The sequence below is a fragment of the Herpailurus yagouaroundi genome, unplaced genomic scaffold (assembly GCF_014898765.1).
Source record: "Herpailurus yagouaroundi ecotype Mexico unplaced genomic scaffold, PumYag 100, whole genome shotgun sequence".
Taxonomy (NCBI): Eukaryota; Metazoa; Chordata; class Mammalia; order Carnivora; family Felidae; genus Herpailurus; species Herpailurus yagouaroundi.
The window spans coordinates 84290590-84307059 of record NW_024412391.1 but is presented as its reverse complement, the minus strand read 5'-3'; the positions used below and the strand labels follow the sequence as shown (position 1 = coordinate 84307059).

General features: G+C 48.5%; 1 protein-coding gene across 1 annotated transcript in view; it reads left to right on the top strand.

Moving 5' to 3' along the window:
- The window catches only part of LAMB1 (laminin subunit beta 1), a 74527-nt gene that overhangs the window by 39870 nt on the left and 18187 nt on the right, over window positions 1-16470 (top strand). Inside the window, exons 18-23 of the mRNA XM_040472945.1 lie at window positions 157-300; window positions 512-743; window positions 5505-5668; window positions 6700-6924; window positions 7967-8181; window positions 8862-8958. Coding sequence (XP_040328879.1) covers window positions 157-300; window positions 512-743; window positions 5505-5668; window positions 6700-6924; window positions 7967-8181; window positions 8862-8958 — 1077 coding nt within the window. The remainder of the gene's footprint in view (window positions 1-156; window positions 301-511; window positions 744-5504; window positions 5669-6699; window positions 6925-7966; window positions 8182-8861; window positions 8959-16470) is intronic.

Below are 16470 nucleotides of genomic sequence, written 5' to 3'. Positions count from 1 at the left end.
TCGGGCTCGAACTCACATAACACGAGATCATGACCTGAGCCGAAGTCGGACGCTCAACTGACTGAGCCACCCAGACACCCCATGCCACGCTCCTCTCTCTCTCTCCTGGGGTTGGCTGCTCCGTGTCTCAGGTTCTGACCTCTCTCTCCCCTGCAGCTTGTGAATGTGACCCCCAGGGCTCCTTAAGTTCCGTCTGCGATCCCAATGGAGGCCAGTGCCAGTGCCGGCCCAATGTGGTTGGAAGAACCTGCGACAGATGTGCCCCGGGCACCTTCGGCTTTGGCCCCAGTGGCTGCAAACGTACGTTAATCAGAATTGTCACGTATCCGTTGAGATGACCCGGGAAATACCAAGCTGGGCTTTGTGGCTTTGGAAGGCAGGGCTTCCCTCTGCAAAACCCATCGCCTGAGTCACGAGCGTTCTGAACCAGGCACGGGGGTGCTTCTGTTTGGGGGTGTGTTTGCATTTAGGGAGTTTCTCAAGGCGGTTCCACCCTCACCTGTCCCTTCAGCTTGTGAGTGCCACCTGCAAGGGTCCGTCAACGCTTTCTGCGACCCCATCACTGGCCAGTGCCACTGCTTCCAGGGGGTGTATGCTCGGCAGTGTGACCGGTGCTTGCCCGGCTACTGGGGCTTCCCCAGCTGCCAGCCCTGCCAGTGTAACGGCCACGCCGACGACTGTGACTCTGCCACCGGGGCGTGCTCGGGCTGCCAGGACTACACCACGGGGCACAACTGTGAAAGGTACGTGCCCACCACCTCTTTTTTTAGGTTTTTTTTTTTTTAATGTTTATTTTTGAGACAGGGAGAGACAGAGCATGAACGGGGGAGGGTCAGAGAGAGAGGGAGACACAGAATCTGAAACAGGCTCCAGGCTCCGAGCCGTCAGCACAGAGCCCAATGCAGGGCTCGAACTCACGGACCGCGAGATCGTGACCTGAGCTGAAGTCGGACGCTTAACCGACTGAGCCACCCAGGTGCCCCCTTTTTTTTTTTTTTAATTTAAATTTTTAATATCTCTAGAGGAGTATAGATGTCTAGAACACGTATAACCAGAAAAGAGTAAACGTGAAGGTCTAACATTTCACATTATCTTACGATGCAAATCACATCAAGTTTTTATTGTGTCATCATCAGAAATTATAACCACTGCTGGATGTACATATAAGATTATTGCTGCATGAGCATTTTTGGAGTGATCAACTCAGCGGATTTTTAGTAATCCAAAACTTCACAAGATCCCCTTTTTTTATTTTTATTAAAAAAACTTTTTTAATGTTCATTTTTGAGAGAGAGCAAGTGGTGGAGGGGTAGAGAGAGAGGGACACACAGATTCTGAAACAGGCTCCAGGCTCTGAGCTATCAGCACAGAGCCCGACACAGGGCTGGAACCCAGGCACCCCAAATCCAGTTTTTTTTTTTTAAACAAGTTAGTTAACGTAGTATACTAATGATTTCAGGAATGAAATTTAGTGTTTCATCACTGACATATAACACCCTGTGCTCATCCCAACAAGTGCCTTCCTCAATGTACATCACCTATTTAGCCCATACGCCTACCGACCTCCCCTCCAGCAGCCTCCACTTTGTTCTCTGTATTCAAGAGTCTCGTATGGTTTGTCTCCCTCTGTTTTTATCTTAGTTTTGCTTCACTTTCCATACTTTCACCTGTTGTGTTTCTTAAATTCCACATGAGTGAAAGCATATGTTTATTTTTCTCTGACTAACTTATTTCGACACTGTAGATCCATCCACATTATTGCGAATGGCAAGATCGCCTTCTTTTTGATGGCCAACTAGTATTCCGTTGTATATAAGTACCACATCTTTCTCCATTCGTCAGTTGATGGACATTTGCGCCGTTTCCATACTTTGGCTATTGTCCATACGCTGCTATAAACACTGGGGTGCATGTGCCCCTTCAAATCAGCATTTTTGCACCCTTTGGATAAATACCTGGTAGTGCAATTGCTGGGGCGTAGGATTCCCGGCCTCTTGAAAGCGAAGAGAATGAGATCATTTTTGGCTGAGCAAACAGCATCTTAGACCAACACCAGGCAAACGCTCCAGCAGACTCCAGAAGGTTTCATTTCTGACCACCTCAGTATTTCCTAGGAACTCAGTCCTTTAGCTAGCCCGTAGTTGATTCCTTCTATGCGCTGGGCATTGTGCTGCCACTGCAGAGGCCGCAGAGAACAAAACCAACGTGAGCTGCCCTCCTGGGGTGCCATCCTAGAGGTCAGCACAGACCTGGACGGAAATCCTGTCTCAGCGGATTCTTGCCCAGGACCCGAATTCTGAAATGTTAATGCCTAAATTGGGTCAAGGTAGAAACCAAATCCGAATAGGATTAATCAAATTTTAGACGGCTTTTTGGTTTGAAACACATTATGCAGCTACAGGTTCTGGGAGACCGTAGAAAATGTGCATCGGTATAACCTGTTCTCCAGGTAGCAAATGAATTGAGTAATTTTTATACTCTAAAGCATACCCCACTGGGTATAGTAAAAGAGGACCTACCTAGAACGTACCCCTACTAACAGTACAGCCAAGCTCGGTAGATGAGAAATAATCCATGTGGAAAAATCACATGCTGGTTTATACTGTTCATCACTAAATAAAGGCAGATGTGCTATGAGAACCTGATTTTTCTGGAGTAAATAGTCTTCACCTTTTACCCCAATAGATTTTTCTGTCTTTTAACGTCCATCCACACTATCTGGGACTTTTGTTTTTAAAATAGCAACAAATGCTTCAGTCAGTGGGAAAATTGCTCATCGGATGAGAGAGAAATTGTCCATGGAAAGTGAATACGTGATTCACTCATGGCAGAAAGACGTGCCTGGACGCAAATACACGGTTCCCGGCTCTGTGCTAGAGTGGTTGGTAGTCAAGAATTTGGAGGTTCCAGTAAACTACTCCATCACATAAAAGTTACTCCTTCCAAGTACAAAAGTGCCTTGTAAGAAGATAACAAGGAGACAGTTATACAAGTCTTGAAAGGAAGAAATTAACATATTGATGGTGTCGGTTTTTTGCATTAAGTTTTTCATTCTTGTTCTTTGGAAGATAGAGAATAAGTTTGAGAAAGACCGACAGATGAGAAACTTAGATTCAAAAGGACAAGGGGGGGCCTGGGTAGATAAGTCAGCTAAGTGTCTGACTTGATTTCAGCTCAGGTAATGATCTTGGGGTTTGTGGGATCAAGCCCCGCCTTAGGCTCTATGCTGACAGTGCGGAGCCTGCTTAGGATTCTCTCTCCCCTTCTCTCTGCCCTCTCCTGCTCGCTCGCTCTCTCTCTCTCTCTCTCTCTCTCTCTCTCACTCAAAAATAAACTTTAAAGGGGAGCCTGGGTGGCTCAGTTGGTTAAGCGTCCGACTTCGGCTCAGGTCATGATCTCACAGTCCGTGAGTTCGAGCCCCGCGTCAGGCTCTGTGCTGACAGCTCAGAGCCTGGAGCCTGTTTCACATTCTGTGTCTCCCTCTCTCTCTGCTCCTCCCCTGCTCATGCTCTGTCTGTCTCTGTCTCAAAAATAAAAAAAACATTTTTAAAAATTAAAAAAAATAACTTTAAAAAGGACAAGAGAGTGGGGTGGGGAACACAGGTGGTTACCCGCCCTGCGGGTGTGAAATCCAGCATGCTGGGCAATGTAGTGGGACGAGCATCTGTGAGAAGAGCCTACTTGATATTTGGGACTGTTTTGGGTTTTATTTGTAAAGCGTTTTGTTTCTTTTAGGAAAATGAGGGTGTGGGAGGGGGAAAATTTTTAGCCCTGCGTTTGGATGACAAAGCTTTATTAAAATATCTGGGATTCTGTAAACCAACTTCTCATCTTTCTTTTTTCTTTGCTTTTCTCTTTTTTCTTCATTCCAAGAAGATCAGAGTTTCAATCCTGTGAATTTAAGAAGTAGCCCTTGGTTCAGCTCACTCCCAAGGGGGGAAGTGGTGGGAGAGGCAGGAAATGAACACTCAGTTTCTATCATGAGGTAGTTGGATGTATTTCACCTAGAAAAGCCTCATAGAAAACTTTTTCAGAGCCCGTCGTGCAAAATTGCTTCACCTCTGCTGACTTTCCCAGCACATAATCCGGGAACATGTTCTTGTTTCGTGTCTGTGTCTAATTAAATAGAAGGTTAATTTCCACTAAACAGCTTTCCCTTGTATTTCCTCATCTCCCTCCCTCTGCCCCCATTTAAAAAACAAAACAAAACAAAAACTTCTGTCTCAAAAGGAAAAGAGCAAAACAAAAACAAGCCATGGAAAACAAAATGAATTGGCAATGTTTAGACCTGAGTTCCAGGCTCAGCTCTGCTTCTAACCTGCTCCGTGACCCTGGGGGAGTTAGCTCACCTCTCTGAGTGTCCCGCCATCAACGAGTACCGTAACCAGGTTGGGTTAGATGATCTCCAAAGTCCCTTCAACCTTTTACGTTACAGGAAGTGAAAAAGTAACCCAATTAATCACTCACGTAGAGAAGCAGCATCACATAGAAGAATTCTTGCTTCAGACAAGTCAGGAGGCTGAATTCAGATCCTGGCTTATCAGTAACTGGCTGTGTAGGCCTTGCAAGTCACTTAAGCTCCATGGATTCCTGATCTGTAAGGAGAGGAGTTGGGAGTTGATAAATGACATCCCTTGTGCGTCTCTTGTTTGAAACCACCTGACGGGCGCCTGGGTGGCTCAGTCGGTTAAGCGTCCGACTTCAGCTCAGGTGATGATCTTGAAGTTTGTGAGCTCAAGCCCCACATCGGGCTCTGTGCTGACAGCTCAGAGCCTGGAGCCTGCTTTGGATTCTGTGTCTCCCTGTCCCTCTCCCACTCCCCCACTTGTGCTCTCAAAAATGAATAAATGTTAAAAAAAAATTTTTTTTAAACTAACAAAAAAAAAAAAAGACAGAAACCACCTAGAAGACGCAAGAGTCCTGCTGCTGGAGCGCATCCTTATCAGCTTTGTTACTGGTAAAGGCTGGATTGCAGAACATTCCACCATGGGCTTGCTAACTGATTCATCACACCTCCAGGGCATCGACAGACGATCGCATGCTGTCTTCCCACCCTGCACCCACCCCCTTCTCCAGACCCTTTAATGCAAGGGAGAATGCTCTGGAAGGCAGGCAGCTGGTAGGACAAGAGGGTCACGTGAGGAGATGTATCTCTTCTTCTGGGGGCGGGGGGTGGGGGTGGGGGAGGGGGAAGTGAGTTAGGGTCCTACTGCAGTGACCCTGCAGGTGTTATCCCCAGACCAGCAGCATCAGCATCACGTGGAACTTACTGAGTTAGAAATGAAGGGATGAGCTAGCAAACCGTTTTAGCAAGCCCTCCAAGGGATTCTGATTGGTGTTACCGTTGGAGAACCAGCGCCCTAATGGAAAGTTCTCCAAGTCAGAACATGAGGAATGGGGAGTGAACGTTCCCCAAGCAGAGAACACAGTTTCTCAGACTCCTTCTTGTAACAGGTTTCTTACAACTGTGATTCATGGCCCTCTCTCCTCTGCGACTGATGCAGGTGCTTGGCCGGTTACTATGGCGATCCCATCATTGGGTCAGGAGATCACTGCCGCCCTTGTCCTTGCCCAGATGGTCCCGACAGTGGACGCCAGTTCGCCAATAGCTGCTATCAAGATCCTGTTACTTTACAGCTTGCCTGTGTCTGTAATCCCGGATACGTTGGTAAGTAAGGTACAGACTTTTGGAGGAAAGGATGTGTTATATTTATGAGTGTGGTTGTTGGTAAAGAAAAAAGATGAAGAGGGAACCAATTGAGTTTCATTTTTACGATCCTTAGTTACACCTGAAGGGAAGGTGAAACACAAAAGATGCTCTTTTCCTGTTGGGCATGTGGAGAAGAGAATTCTCGAGTCTCCGTGATGATGTTATAATACAAAACAGGATAGCAAGTTCACTTAAATCCATGAGTGAATCCCTAGGAATAGTTTTCCCTTACTACGCAGTAGGAAGATTATCTTACATTTTACTTCTCCTCTCCCTTATCCAGCTCCTGGCAGAAGGGTCTCAAGGTAGTGGTGAAGTGGCCAAACAGTGGGCGGAAGGAAGACAACTGCCATCCCCAGATGGCCCCCAGATAATGGAATTGGTCAAAGCTAGATGTGTTCTTTGTGGTTTATTATACTCACCATGATCTGTCAACACTCAAGGAGGACAGTTCCTTGTGAAAATAAGCTCCCTTTCATTTCACCCTTGATGCCACAGTTTCAGATACTAGTTGGGCTTATTCTTAGCGGAGAAATATTGGCACACGTGTCAGGATTTCAGGATTTGTTGGGGAAATTGGTCATCATGAGGCACCCCATTTTGCAGGTTGCTCACGCAGGAGTGGTGATTTTTTTCCGTTAACGTAATGTTTGCATTAGGAGTTAAGATCAGTGAAGCTTTACGCTGTTAGGTGGCGATTTAGCTCCAAATCGGCTCCACCCTATGGAATGAGAAGCTGAAATGTCCTGTTACAACTCTTGCAACTGGCCATGTCCCCGCTGTGGCCTCTGAGCCAGGGTGCCGCCATGTTGCAGACTACAAAATTCTTCTTGCCCCTGGCATCTTGTCTGTCCTAAAGACGGGGTCATCCCGGGCTCTGGGAGGAACACAGCACTGCCTGGGGGGGGCGGTGTGCAGGAATGTCGGCGGGGTGGGGGGTGGCTGGACTTTTCAGTCAGCAAGCTGAAGGGGTTGTGCTTGGTCACCAGGCTCCAGATGTGACGACTGTGCCTCAGGCTTCTTTGGCAATCCCTCGGACGTGGGGGGCTCCTGTCAGCCTTGCGAGTGTCACGGCAACATTGACACGACAGACCCGGAAGCCTGTGACAGGAAGACTGGAAGGTGCCTTAAGTGCCTGTACCACACGGAAGGGGACCAGTGCCAGCTCTGCCGACTCGGGTACTATGGGGATGCGCTCCGCCAGGACTGTCGAAGTAAGATACGGATTCATCTTGCCCGCTTAGAAGGACTTCTGCCTTCTTCTTCGTCATCGGGGGATAATGACATCTTGAGGTGTTTGTTTCGTTTGGGAAAACCCTTTTAGAGTTTTTCCTCTGACAAAAGAAAGATGAGACTGACTTTTTTTTTTTTTTTAACATCCTCATTTTCTGGCAAGACTGAAGTCCCAAGATGTAACTCAGTGCCTGAGGGAGGGAACCGAAAAGAAAACTGTGTAGCTGTGTCACCACGATAAGTGCCACCCAGTAGAGTGTATTGATTTTATGTTCTGCCCGTGAACTTGCCAATGGGCTGGGGCTCCTAGGTCCTAAATACCTACTGGGGTCCGTACCTTTCCTCGTGTCATTGATGGGGAGAGCCTTCCCGCTTAAGGGGAAGGAAGGGACATCTCTGAAGTGTCTCCCGAACATCTCCTTCCTCTCTTATCAGGAATCAGCCAGCATTTCTTCCTCTGCTGCTGCTGCACAGCCCGGGGCCCCATAGTGTAGACGCCACCATGCGTGGAATGTCGAGGGCCACCGGGACTGGATTCCCCCACCAGCTTAGTAGAGGGCTTCTACCTGCTTTGTCTGACAACGTTCATTACCGCTGCTCCCTGCCAAGAATTTGAAATCACTAGACATCTCAAGTCCCACAGCAGACTTTTTGTTACTTCCAGTTAAATCCTCAATTTTCAAATGATTTGCCAGCAGCTTGTTAAGTCTGAGTATTTCAGAAATGCTGTTAGGCAAAATGTGTCATGCTGCCCATTCACCTGGGATATGTCGGAAAGGTCTGCGTCATAAGAACTGCGAAAGAACAGCACTTATAGCGTTTTGGGGTTTTTTTTTTTGGTTTTGTTTTTTGTTTTTAATCCCTCCATTCATTTCCTTACTTGTTTGCATCTCCAGGCCAAAATCTGGAGAGGGAAAATCTTAGCCATGAGAAGGTAGCGAACTTTTGCATCGCATTGGGTGTTTTGTGAATTCTAGGAACTTGATGCGTGTGAGTAACTCCGATCCCGCTGTTCCTTTACAGAATGTGTCTGCAATTACCTGGGCACCGTGCAGGACCACTGCAACGGCTCTGACTGCCAGTGTGACAAAACCACCGGTCAGTGCTCGTGTCTTCCTAATGTGGTCGGGCAGAACTGTGACCGCTGTGCGCCCAACACCTGGCAGCTGGCCAGCGGGACCGGGTGTGACCCGTGCAGCTGTGATCCCACTCATTCCTTTGGGCCATCTTGCAATGAGGTGAGGCGCTGTGGCCGGGGGTGAGGCTGTCACGGCAGAAGGAAAGGGTCTCATCTGTAGGAGTCCTGCCCGTCGGGTGGCTTGGCCCCAGTTAGAGAAGGGCACCCCCTCCTCACGCTCGCAGCCTCACCTCGGAGCACACGGCTTGGCAAACACAGCGCAGACTGAATATCAGCTCTCACTTGATGGCTCGTCGGGGCCCCTGCTGTGGTGTGGACCCCCATGAGCACGGACAAGGGTGTGCTATATCTCCTCCATACCAGGCTGCTGAATCAGACCCTTTTCTTAGCTGTCCAGCCTGAAAGGAAGCCAGCGGCCAGTTCCAGCACTGCAAAAGGTGCTGTTGTTTCCTGACGCACCCTGAGAATGAAGGGCTCCCCGCGGCGGGTGACTCTCTCAGGGTGGCCTAGGTCTTTAGCGGTTTGTGAAGAAACCTGTAAATAAAGCCTAACGTGCTCTGGGCCTTTCCAGCCCGTGGTACAGAACAGCAGGGAGGAGACGCTGGCATGGGGGCCCGAGCACCCAGGAGAGAAGTGAGATTCGCTTCTCCCGTCAGGATGTAGGGGTCTTTTCAGGCTAACAGTCCAGTCCCACCTGCCCTAACCGGCAGCCGAAGAAGAAAACACACGCTGCCTCCCACCCGGCAGCCCTTGTGACCGAGGTGTGTTTTCTGGCCGCAGTTCACGGGGCAGTGCCAGTGCATGCCTGGGTTCGGAGGCCGCACCTGCAGCGAGTGCCAGGAGCTCTTCTGGGGAGACCCCAACGTGGAGTGCCGAGGTGAGGCCGCGGGCATTCTCGGTTGGCGTTGGATCAGGGTGGAGGGAGCAGACAGGTGTCTCCCCGAGCTTTTGGTCAACTCTAAGGCGGAACACCAGTGCATTTATTGCTGTGCTTCATTACAAAAGAAACTCGCGCTCGTTGTTTGAGAAATGACTGGGGCGCCTGGGTGGCTCAGTCGGTTGAGCGTCCGACGTCGGCTCGGGTCACGATCTCAGGGTTCGTGAGTTCGAGCCTCACGTCAGGCTTGCTGCTTTCAGCCTGTCAGCACAGACCCCGCTTCAGATCCCCCTCTGCCCGCTCTCCCCCCCTTGCCCTCTCCCAAAAAATAAATGACTATTTCAAAAAATGAGAATAAAAATAAAAATCTAACGAACGTAGCCCTATTGAGAGCGTAGGTCGTAAAAGCAGGCCTGCATTCCCCAGGGGGTAACCTTTGTCTCTGCACAAAGCCGTGTACACGCTATGAAGACACACAGAATGGCTTTTTTAGATGCTTTTAACCAAAACGGGCTCATATTAACCATGTATTTCCGCAGACTGACTTTCCCCCCCTCTGAACAGTATCTATGGCCAGCTTCCTTACCAGCACACACGGAGTTAAATGCCTGCTCTGGTAAATTCGTCCAATTCCAATGCGTCAAGTGCACTCTGCTGACAGCGGAAGCCATCGGTGCGTGTGCCCCCGTGTGATGTCCCCACCAGTGGGAAGCAGAGGGCAACGTCCTCACATCTTTACGCACAACAAAAGAATAGGTGACAGGCACTCTAGGTCTGTTACGTGTGAACAAAAGCCAGATTTTCATGTAGGCTTATGATAAAACTGAGTACGAGGGAAGACTTGACATTTTCTTGAGAACAAAAACTTGTTGAAATCATGTGAATCGTAAGGGTTGCTTAATTTTCATGCTGTTGCAATTTCGGTTTGGACCTGCCAGATATTTTCAAATGTTTTCAGGTCTTAAAGGGAGAGCATTTGTGGAAAGGATTTTAATGGACTGTTTCTATTCTGTTTTCCTGTTTTTTCTTTCCTACTTGGGTTTTCTTCCCCATGTTCCACACTTATAAGTATGGAAACTATCTCTGCAGTTTCTTCACTGGTCTTGGATATGTTTTCCTCGTTACACGTCTGAAATTCTAGGTCCCTATCGGACTCTAAATAAAAAGTGACCTTTTTGTTTTTTGGATGCGACTATCACAAGAAATGATACAGATGTTCAAGTTAGCGGTTCCCTGAGTGTCTCCTATCCAAGGTCAGAACCGAGATACTAAGTGTTCCTTCAGAGTCTGCCCATCTGTTCCTTAACGAGGGGGGAGAACCAACCCGAACAAATATCAGATGATTTGTTTTTCAACTGAGGCTTGGTCAGAAGGGTTTGTACCAACATCATAGGTTAAGGTCTGTTCCGCAGAAGAGATGATCCTTGCAGTGTGGATGGACAAGGGCTTCTCCACGCATCGTTCTTCAGTCCAGATGTCGGTTCCTCATGGGATCTGATTTTCTCACTGCCTTTAGAAGGTCCGTGACATTCAGTGAGCTACTTGCTCTAGGTTGTCTCCCTCAAGTGAAATCCTGTTTAAAAAACAGTTTCTCCAGGGCCATAATCACTCTTCTCTCAGATCCCTCAATCTCGTAATGCCCCCAGGGCTTGATTTTCTCCAAGTAATGGTTTTATCATGGCTTAGAGCCTGATTCTCCCGGCGTGTGTCGTGGGCAAAATAGCGTTGGCCGCCGAAGCTTGCTGACCTTTGGCTCTGTCTAAGCTTCGTGCCCACGAAAAGCCTGTTACCCGGAGCTACAGTCAATCAGGGAATTGTTCACTTGGTGCGCAGAACGTTACCCCTCACCCTTTCGTCTTCAAACTTTTAGCTCTCCATCTGCCAGAGGAATCGTGGCTTATAGGAACAGTGTTCTCTTATTCAGGTCAAAAGTTAGATCCTGTTTTAGAAATTTTGCAAAGAGTGAAGTCCATGACATCTGCAGCCACTAGTTACTTTGCTTTATCCAGCAGAGAGGTCAATCTCGAAAATGTTGGGACCCAAACAGCTCCTAATCTGCAAAGCTTCCAGAGAGAGAAAGAAAGACGTTACTTAACAGTGGCTGGGGGCGGGGAGGGGGCTGGTCACCGCATCACAGGGCCTCGTGTGTCCAAGATGGCAGTGCGGCAGGACTAGTGTGATTGGATGAGACAGGGGCAAAAATTTAGCAGCACCTGGAGTTTGGGCTTTGGATGGACTAGACTATCCTCACAAATAGAAATAGGGGGTGGACAAGTTCTAGGAGGGACGGGGTCCAACAATGAGTAGGGACAGGAATAGGTATCGGCTGAAATTAGATGGAACCGTGGGGGGGGGGAAGGGGAACGGTTTTCTCAAATTAGGTAATTAACTGCCAAAGAGTCTTCAATTTCAAATCTTTCGGTTGGAGCAGGGCACACATTTTGACTTTGTGGTGCCACTTTGTAAACCGCATGCTTATGGGAAGACCCAGGTCATAGCTAAGTTTTCCCCTTATGGAAAAAAATGTGGTCGTGTAAAAGACAAATGAGTTGAGCCTCAAACTTATAACTTGTTGAATGTTGCTATTGTCCAGGCGGGTTGGGGCTCTTGGCCAGTCGTCCGAGTCTGAACAAGCCCACCACTGTGCTGGGGACGGAGAGAATCTCGTCCACCCACCAGTGAATGTGCCGGAGAAAACCTCAGCTTGGAGCGCCACATTGTGCCCCCTCAGGAGTCAAAGGGTCACATGTGGAATCATTCTGTTGATTCATAGATCACGAAAGGAGGGCTTCTAGCTGTTGGAAAAGGCCAGTGTCTCTTAAACCAGCGCAAATTGGAAATGTGCGGCATAGGTGAGAGGTTCCGGGTAGTGGCCATGTTCCCATCATGCTTGCTTCTCATTTCAAGGTGTCTTTAATAGAAAAATTAAGTGCATTCCTTTGCTCAGGCATGAGTTTTTAGAACACTTGTGCTCTTAGGCTGGGATTCACTTAGTTACCCACCTTGTACTTTATTTGCTGTGTGACTTGGGAAATCAGACTTAATTTGATTCTTTAGAGAACCACAAATACTCTTGTTAGTAGAGGGAAGCCTCGTCTTCCATGATCCTCAGCACAGCCTGTGTCTCCTGGAGGGTGGGCCAGCCCACAGGCGGGCGAACCAGGGCTCAGTCAGCAAACCCAGCCCCCTGCCTGGGTGCGATTGTTTATGTACCGTCTGCGGCCGCCTTCGTGCTACAGAGCCAGAGTTGCGTAGTCGTGACAGAGACCATACGGCTTGCAAAGCCTAAATATTTACTATCCGGGTCTTGAGACAGAAAGCCTGCCAACCCTTTGACCAGCCAGCCAGATCCTTTCTGCAGGTAAAGTCGCTATTGCCCAATTTTCATCCCCAAACCGAAGTTGTGTTAGCAAGACGGAAAAACAGGTGGGGCCAAGGAGGCGGAGAATTTAAAGCGAAATCACATTTAAGAGACTAAAATGTTTAGATGTCCCTTGTGGTGAAATGGAAGTTCCTGGGTAAAGAATCAGCAAACCTTTCGGCATTATAGCAAATCCTGGAGCCCCGTGTTACTTTGAGGCAGGGTGCGAGACAGAAGAAAATAACCCCGTTGCCTGAATAATTTAGGATAGAGCATTTTCTTTGCTTTTTTTTTTTTTTTTTTTTTTTTTTACTGATTATTTTTGAGAAAGCGCAAGTGGGGAGGCGCAGAGAGGGGGACGGGATCTGAAGCAGGCTCTGTGCTGACGGCAGCAAGCCCAGTGTGGGGCTCGAACTCATGAACTGCGAGATGATGATCTGAGCCCAAGTCGGATGCTCAACCGACTGAGCCCCCGGGCACCCCAGGATGTCGCACTTTGTGTGTCCCAAGGCAGATTTAAGTTTTAGGAAGAAGGCTGGATATGAACACAGTACTGAGCATGAGTGGGGAGTGGACGCAGCAGAGAAGCGCCAGGCGCTGGCAGGCCGCGTGAGGAAATGGCGCACGTAGAGTAACCTGACGCAAGAGGTAGGAGGAAAGCGGTACGGACCTTTCCACCTGTCAGAGGAGGCAAGAGCCGCAGGATCTGGAGCCCTTCAGCAAGGGGCCGGGGAGAAGGTTCACGCTGGTGGCCATCCAGAGAGAATCTGAGGTGTGCGGAGTGCTTGTGGGGACATTCTGTGCCTGCTCTTGGTTCTATCCTGACAGCAGAGAATCTGTGAGGACACATGTAACCTCCACTTCACAGCTGAGAAATCTTAGGTGCAGAGAGGTTAAGTGACTAGCCCAGAGACAAAGTACAGGTGAGGGCAGATCTGGGCTCTGAAGTCAGGTCCACGTGACCCAGTGTCCCTGTTCTTTGCCTGGGCCTGTGATTCCTGATGAAAGATATTTAGAGAGAGGAGTTCATGTCCTGGTTCAAGGACAAGAATGTAGCAGCAAGGCTGTGGGGGGGCGGGGGTGCCCTCAGGAAACCATCCATGGGGACCCATGGGGAGATTCGGTTTTACCAGACTGTGAAAGCCTTGAACGCTAGGCCCTGGGGACAGACTTTGCTCAGTTGCTGGAGGGCCCTGGAGAAGGAAGTTATACCTACTGATAAAGAGGCTGAGGTTTCCTGTTCTGACATTGACCTGCCAGTGTGTTCCTCCAGGCCTCAGGATCTATAAAATGGGTGCATTATAGGTCATTTACCTATCTCTTAGAGATCACATTTTTAAATGAGGAGAAAACTTGGGAAAAACAGAGGAGACCTACTGACCACATAACTGAGAATGAATTTACAGAGGAAGGTGGAATTCTTATGGCTCATCAGAATTGATGACAGTCTCGTTTTTATTTTATTTTTAATGTTTATTTATTTGAGAGAGAGAGAGCAGGCAGGGGAGGGGCAGAGAGGGAGACAGAGAATCCCAAACAGGTGCTACATTGTCAGCACAGAGCCCAGCTTGGGACTTGAACTCACAAACTGTGAGATCATGACCTGAGCCAAAACCAGGAGTGGGACCCTCAACTGCCTGAGCCACCCAGGCACCCTGATGACCATCTCGTTTTTTTTTTTTTTTTAATTTTTTTTTAACGTTTATTTATTTTTGAGACAGAGAGAGACAGAGCATGAACAGGGGAGGGGCAGAGAGAGAGGGAGACACAGAATCCGAAACAGGCTCCAGGCTCCGAGCTGTCAGCACAGAGCCCAACGCGGGGCTCGAACTCATGGACCGTGAGATCATGACCTGAGCCAAAGTCGGATGCTTAACCGACTGAGCCACCCAGGCGCCCCCCCATCTTGTTTTTAAAATGCTAGTCTTCATCTCCGTGATTTGTTCACCTTAAAGGTGAGGCCACAACTTCTGCTAACCACTTTCTTCTTTCCAAGAGAAAGTTTTTGGTCCTCTGCCAGAGGATCCCATTTGTTAGAGCAGTGCTGAGCTATAGGTCCACCCGGGCCCCGAGCCCTTCCTCTGAAGAGAGGACACAATCCTTGGCCCTCGTCAGAGATCGCCTGCCTGGTTAGTGTGGGAGTCTTAGACCCCAGCGAATGTGAGCCAGGATTGGAGGGTCTCCTTCGCAATTTCGGTGTCCGTGAAGTTGTCAGTGGACAGGTGAGAACCAACCTTGCTGCTTCAGCGGGACGTGCTCTTAGGGTAGGTCCTTTTACGAGGTTGTAAATGTGGGTCTGGAGGGAAGCACATGTCCACAGGAGCTTAGTGGTTTCCCTGCTTCGGTTTGAAATGAAAACCTGATGCATGTAGTCTTCGGGTGCCTTTCCGGGGTTGAAGTTCTCAGTAATGAAACTGCAGTCTGTGAACTCCATCTGTGAAATTTTTTTTTTTTTTAATTTTTTTTTTTTTTTAACGTTTATTTATTTTTTTGGGACAGAGAGAGAACAGAGCATGAACGGGGGAGGGGCAGAGAGAGAGGGAGACACAGCATCAGAAGCAGGCTCCAGGCTCCGAGGTGTCAGCACAGAGCCCGACGCAGGGCTCTAGCTCACGAGCCGTGAGATCGTGGCCTGAGCCGAAGTCTGACGCTTCACCAGCTGAGCCACCCAAGCACCCCTGCGCTTGTGTTTTAAATCCTACAGTTTGGGGCCAGGGTCTGTCCCTCAAAGATGCCCACGACAGAATGAGAGCAAGAAGTGCCTTTACCACTGAAGTAAATAAAAAATTATTAGAGACATTAAAAAATAAATGCAACATGTGCACCCATCCCTTGCCCCAAGCACGAGACCAGTAAAAACCTCTTTAGGACTGAATGAAGGTGTGCCTTTGCACTATCTATGGGAAAGAAGGAATTTTCGAAGCAAAGTGAAAGCATAAGCGCCATCTGCCTCAGGTGTCCCATGCCTGGGAGAGATGACCAAGCAGGCACAGGTCTACTGGGCCACCTAGGGCCCCCATGGGTCCGCCCATTGGGATGAGCGGGGCAGGAGCAATCCCATTTTTACAGATGGTGTCATGTATTCCTCTTCTTACACAGGTCGCTAGGTTTGTGCATCAGCCTACATCCGTCAGCTTCCACGGTCATGACTCTGCCCCGGCTCCGCCCTTTGAAGGATGAACACACACACACACACACACACACACACACACACACACACCACACACACGCTCTTGCTCTCTCCCGCCTCCTTCCTCCCTGCCCCTCCCTTCCCCATTCTCTCCCCCTTTGTCATCACCCACCCCCCACCCCCTCTCTCTCTCTCTTTCTTCTCCCTCCCTCCCTCTGTCTTCCTCTCACCCCTACAAGCACACATTCACATACAAAAAGAAAGCTAGAACAGGTAGCAAAGTAACACCATCCGTCCTCCTCAAAATGGGATCCAGTGACCCTCAGTGTCAGCAGCACCTGACATCCATTAGAAACACAAATTCTCAGGTCCCATCCCAGACCCACTGATTCTGAATCTGGGTCTGGGGAGTTGGGGGAGCAGTCTGCATTTTTGTGAACCCTCCAGGTGATTCTGATGTACAGCCAAGTTTGACAGGCTAGGACTTAGATGACCCATGTAACTTTCAGCTTTCTGAAAGATGGCTGAATTTTACCAAAATGACATGGAAACCCATTCCTAAAACTTAAAGAATGTAAACTCGTCATTATTCAATTTCTTTCCATTCTTCTGATCTCCGAAACTGGTGAAGGCTGTGGTTTCCCACACCTTCCCTGTTGTTTCTCTGGGGTGTCACCTGGTATTCCACTAGAAGATTCGATGGTCAAATGTGTTTGGGATACAACTGGGTAAAAACATGAAACAAGACTTCTCCTGTAGGATTACTCTGAATCTTCAATATGCTGCTGTTTGTTTGGAATCTTCAACAGGATGATTCTTCCTGAATTTACTGATCATGGAACCCTTCTCTCCGGGAACATCTCCTGGAAATAATGGTGTAGGGAACACATGTAAAATTATTCATAGCTCATTCAGGCTGCTCCCTGACTCATGGGCATGTTCCCCCGAAAAAAACAGGAAAAATGAAACATGCCTGAAATGCCTGGAAAGAAACATACACTTAATGAAAAAAAAAAAAAAA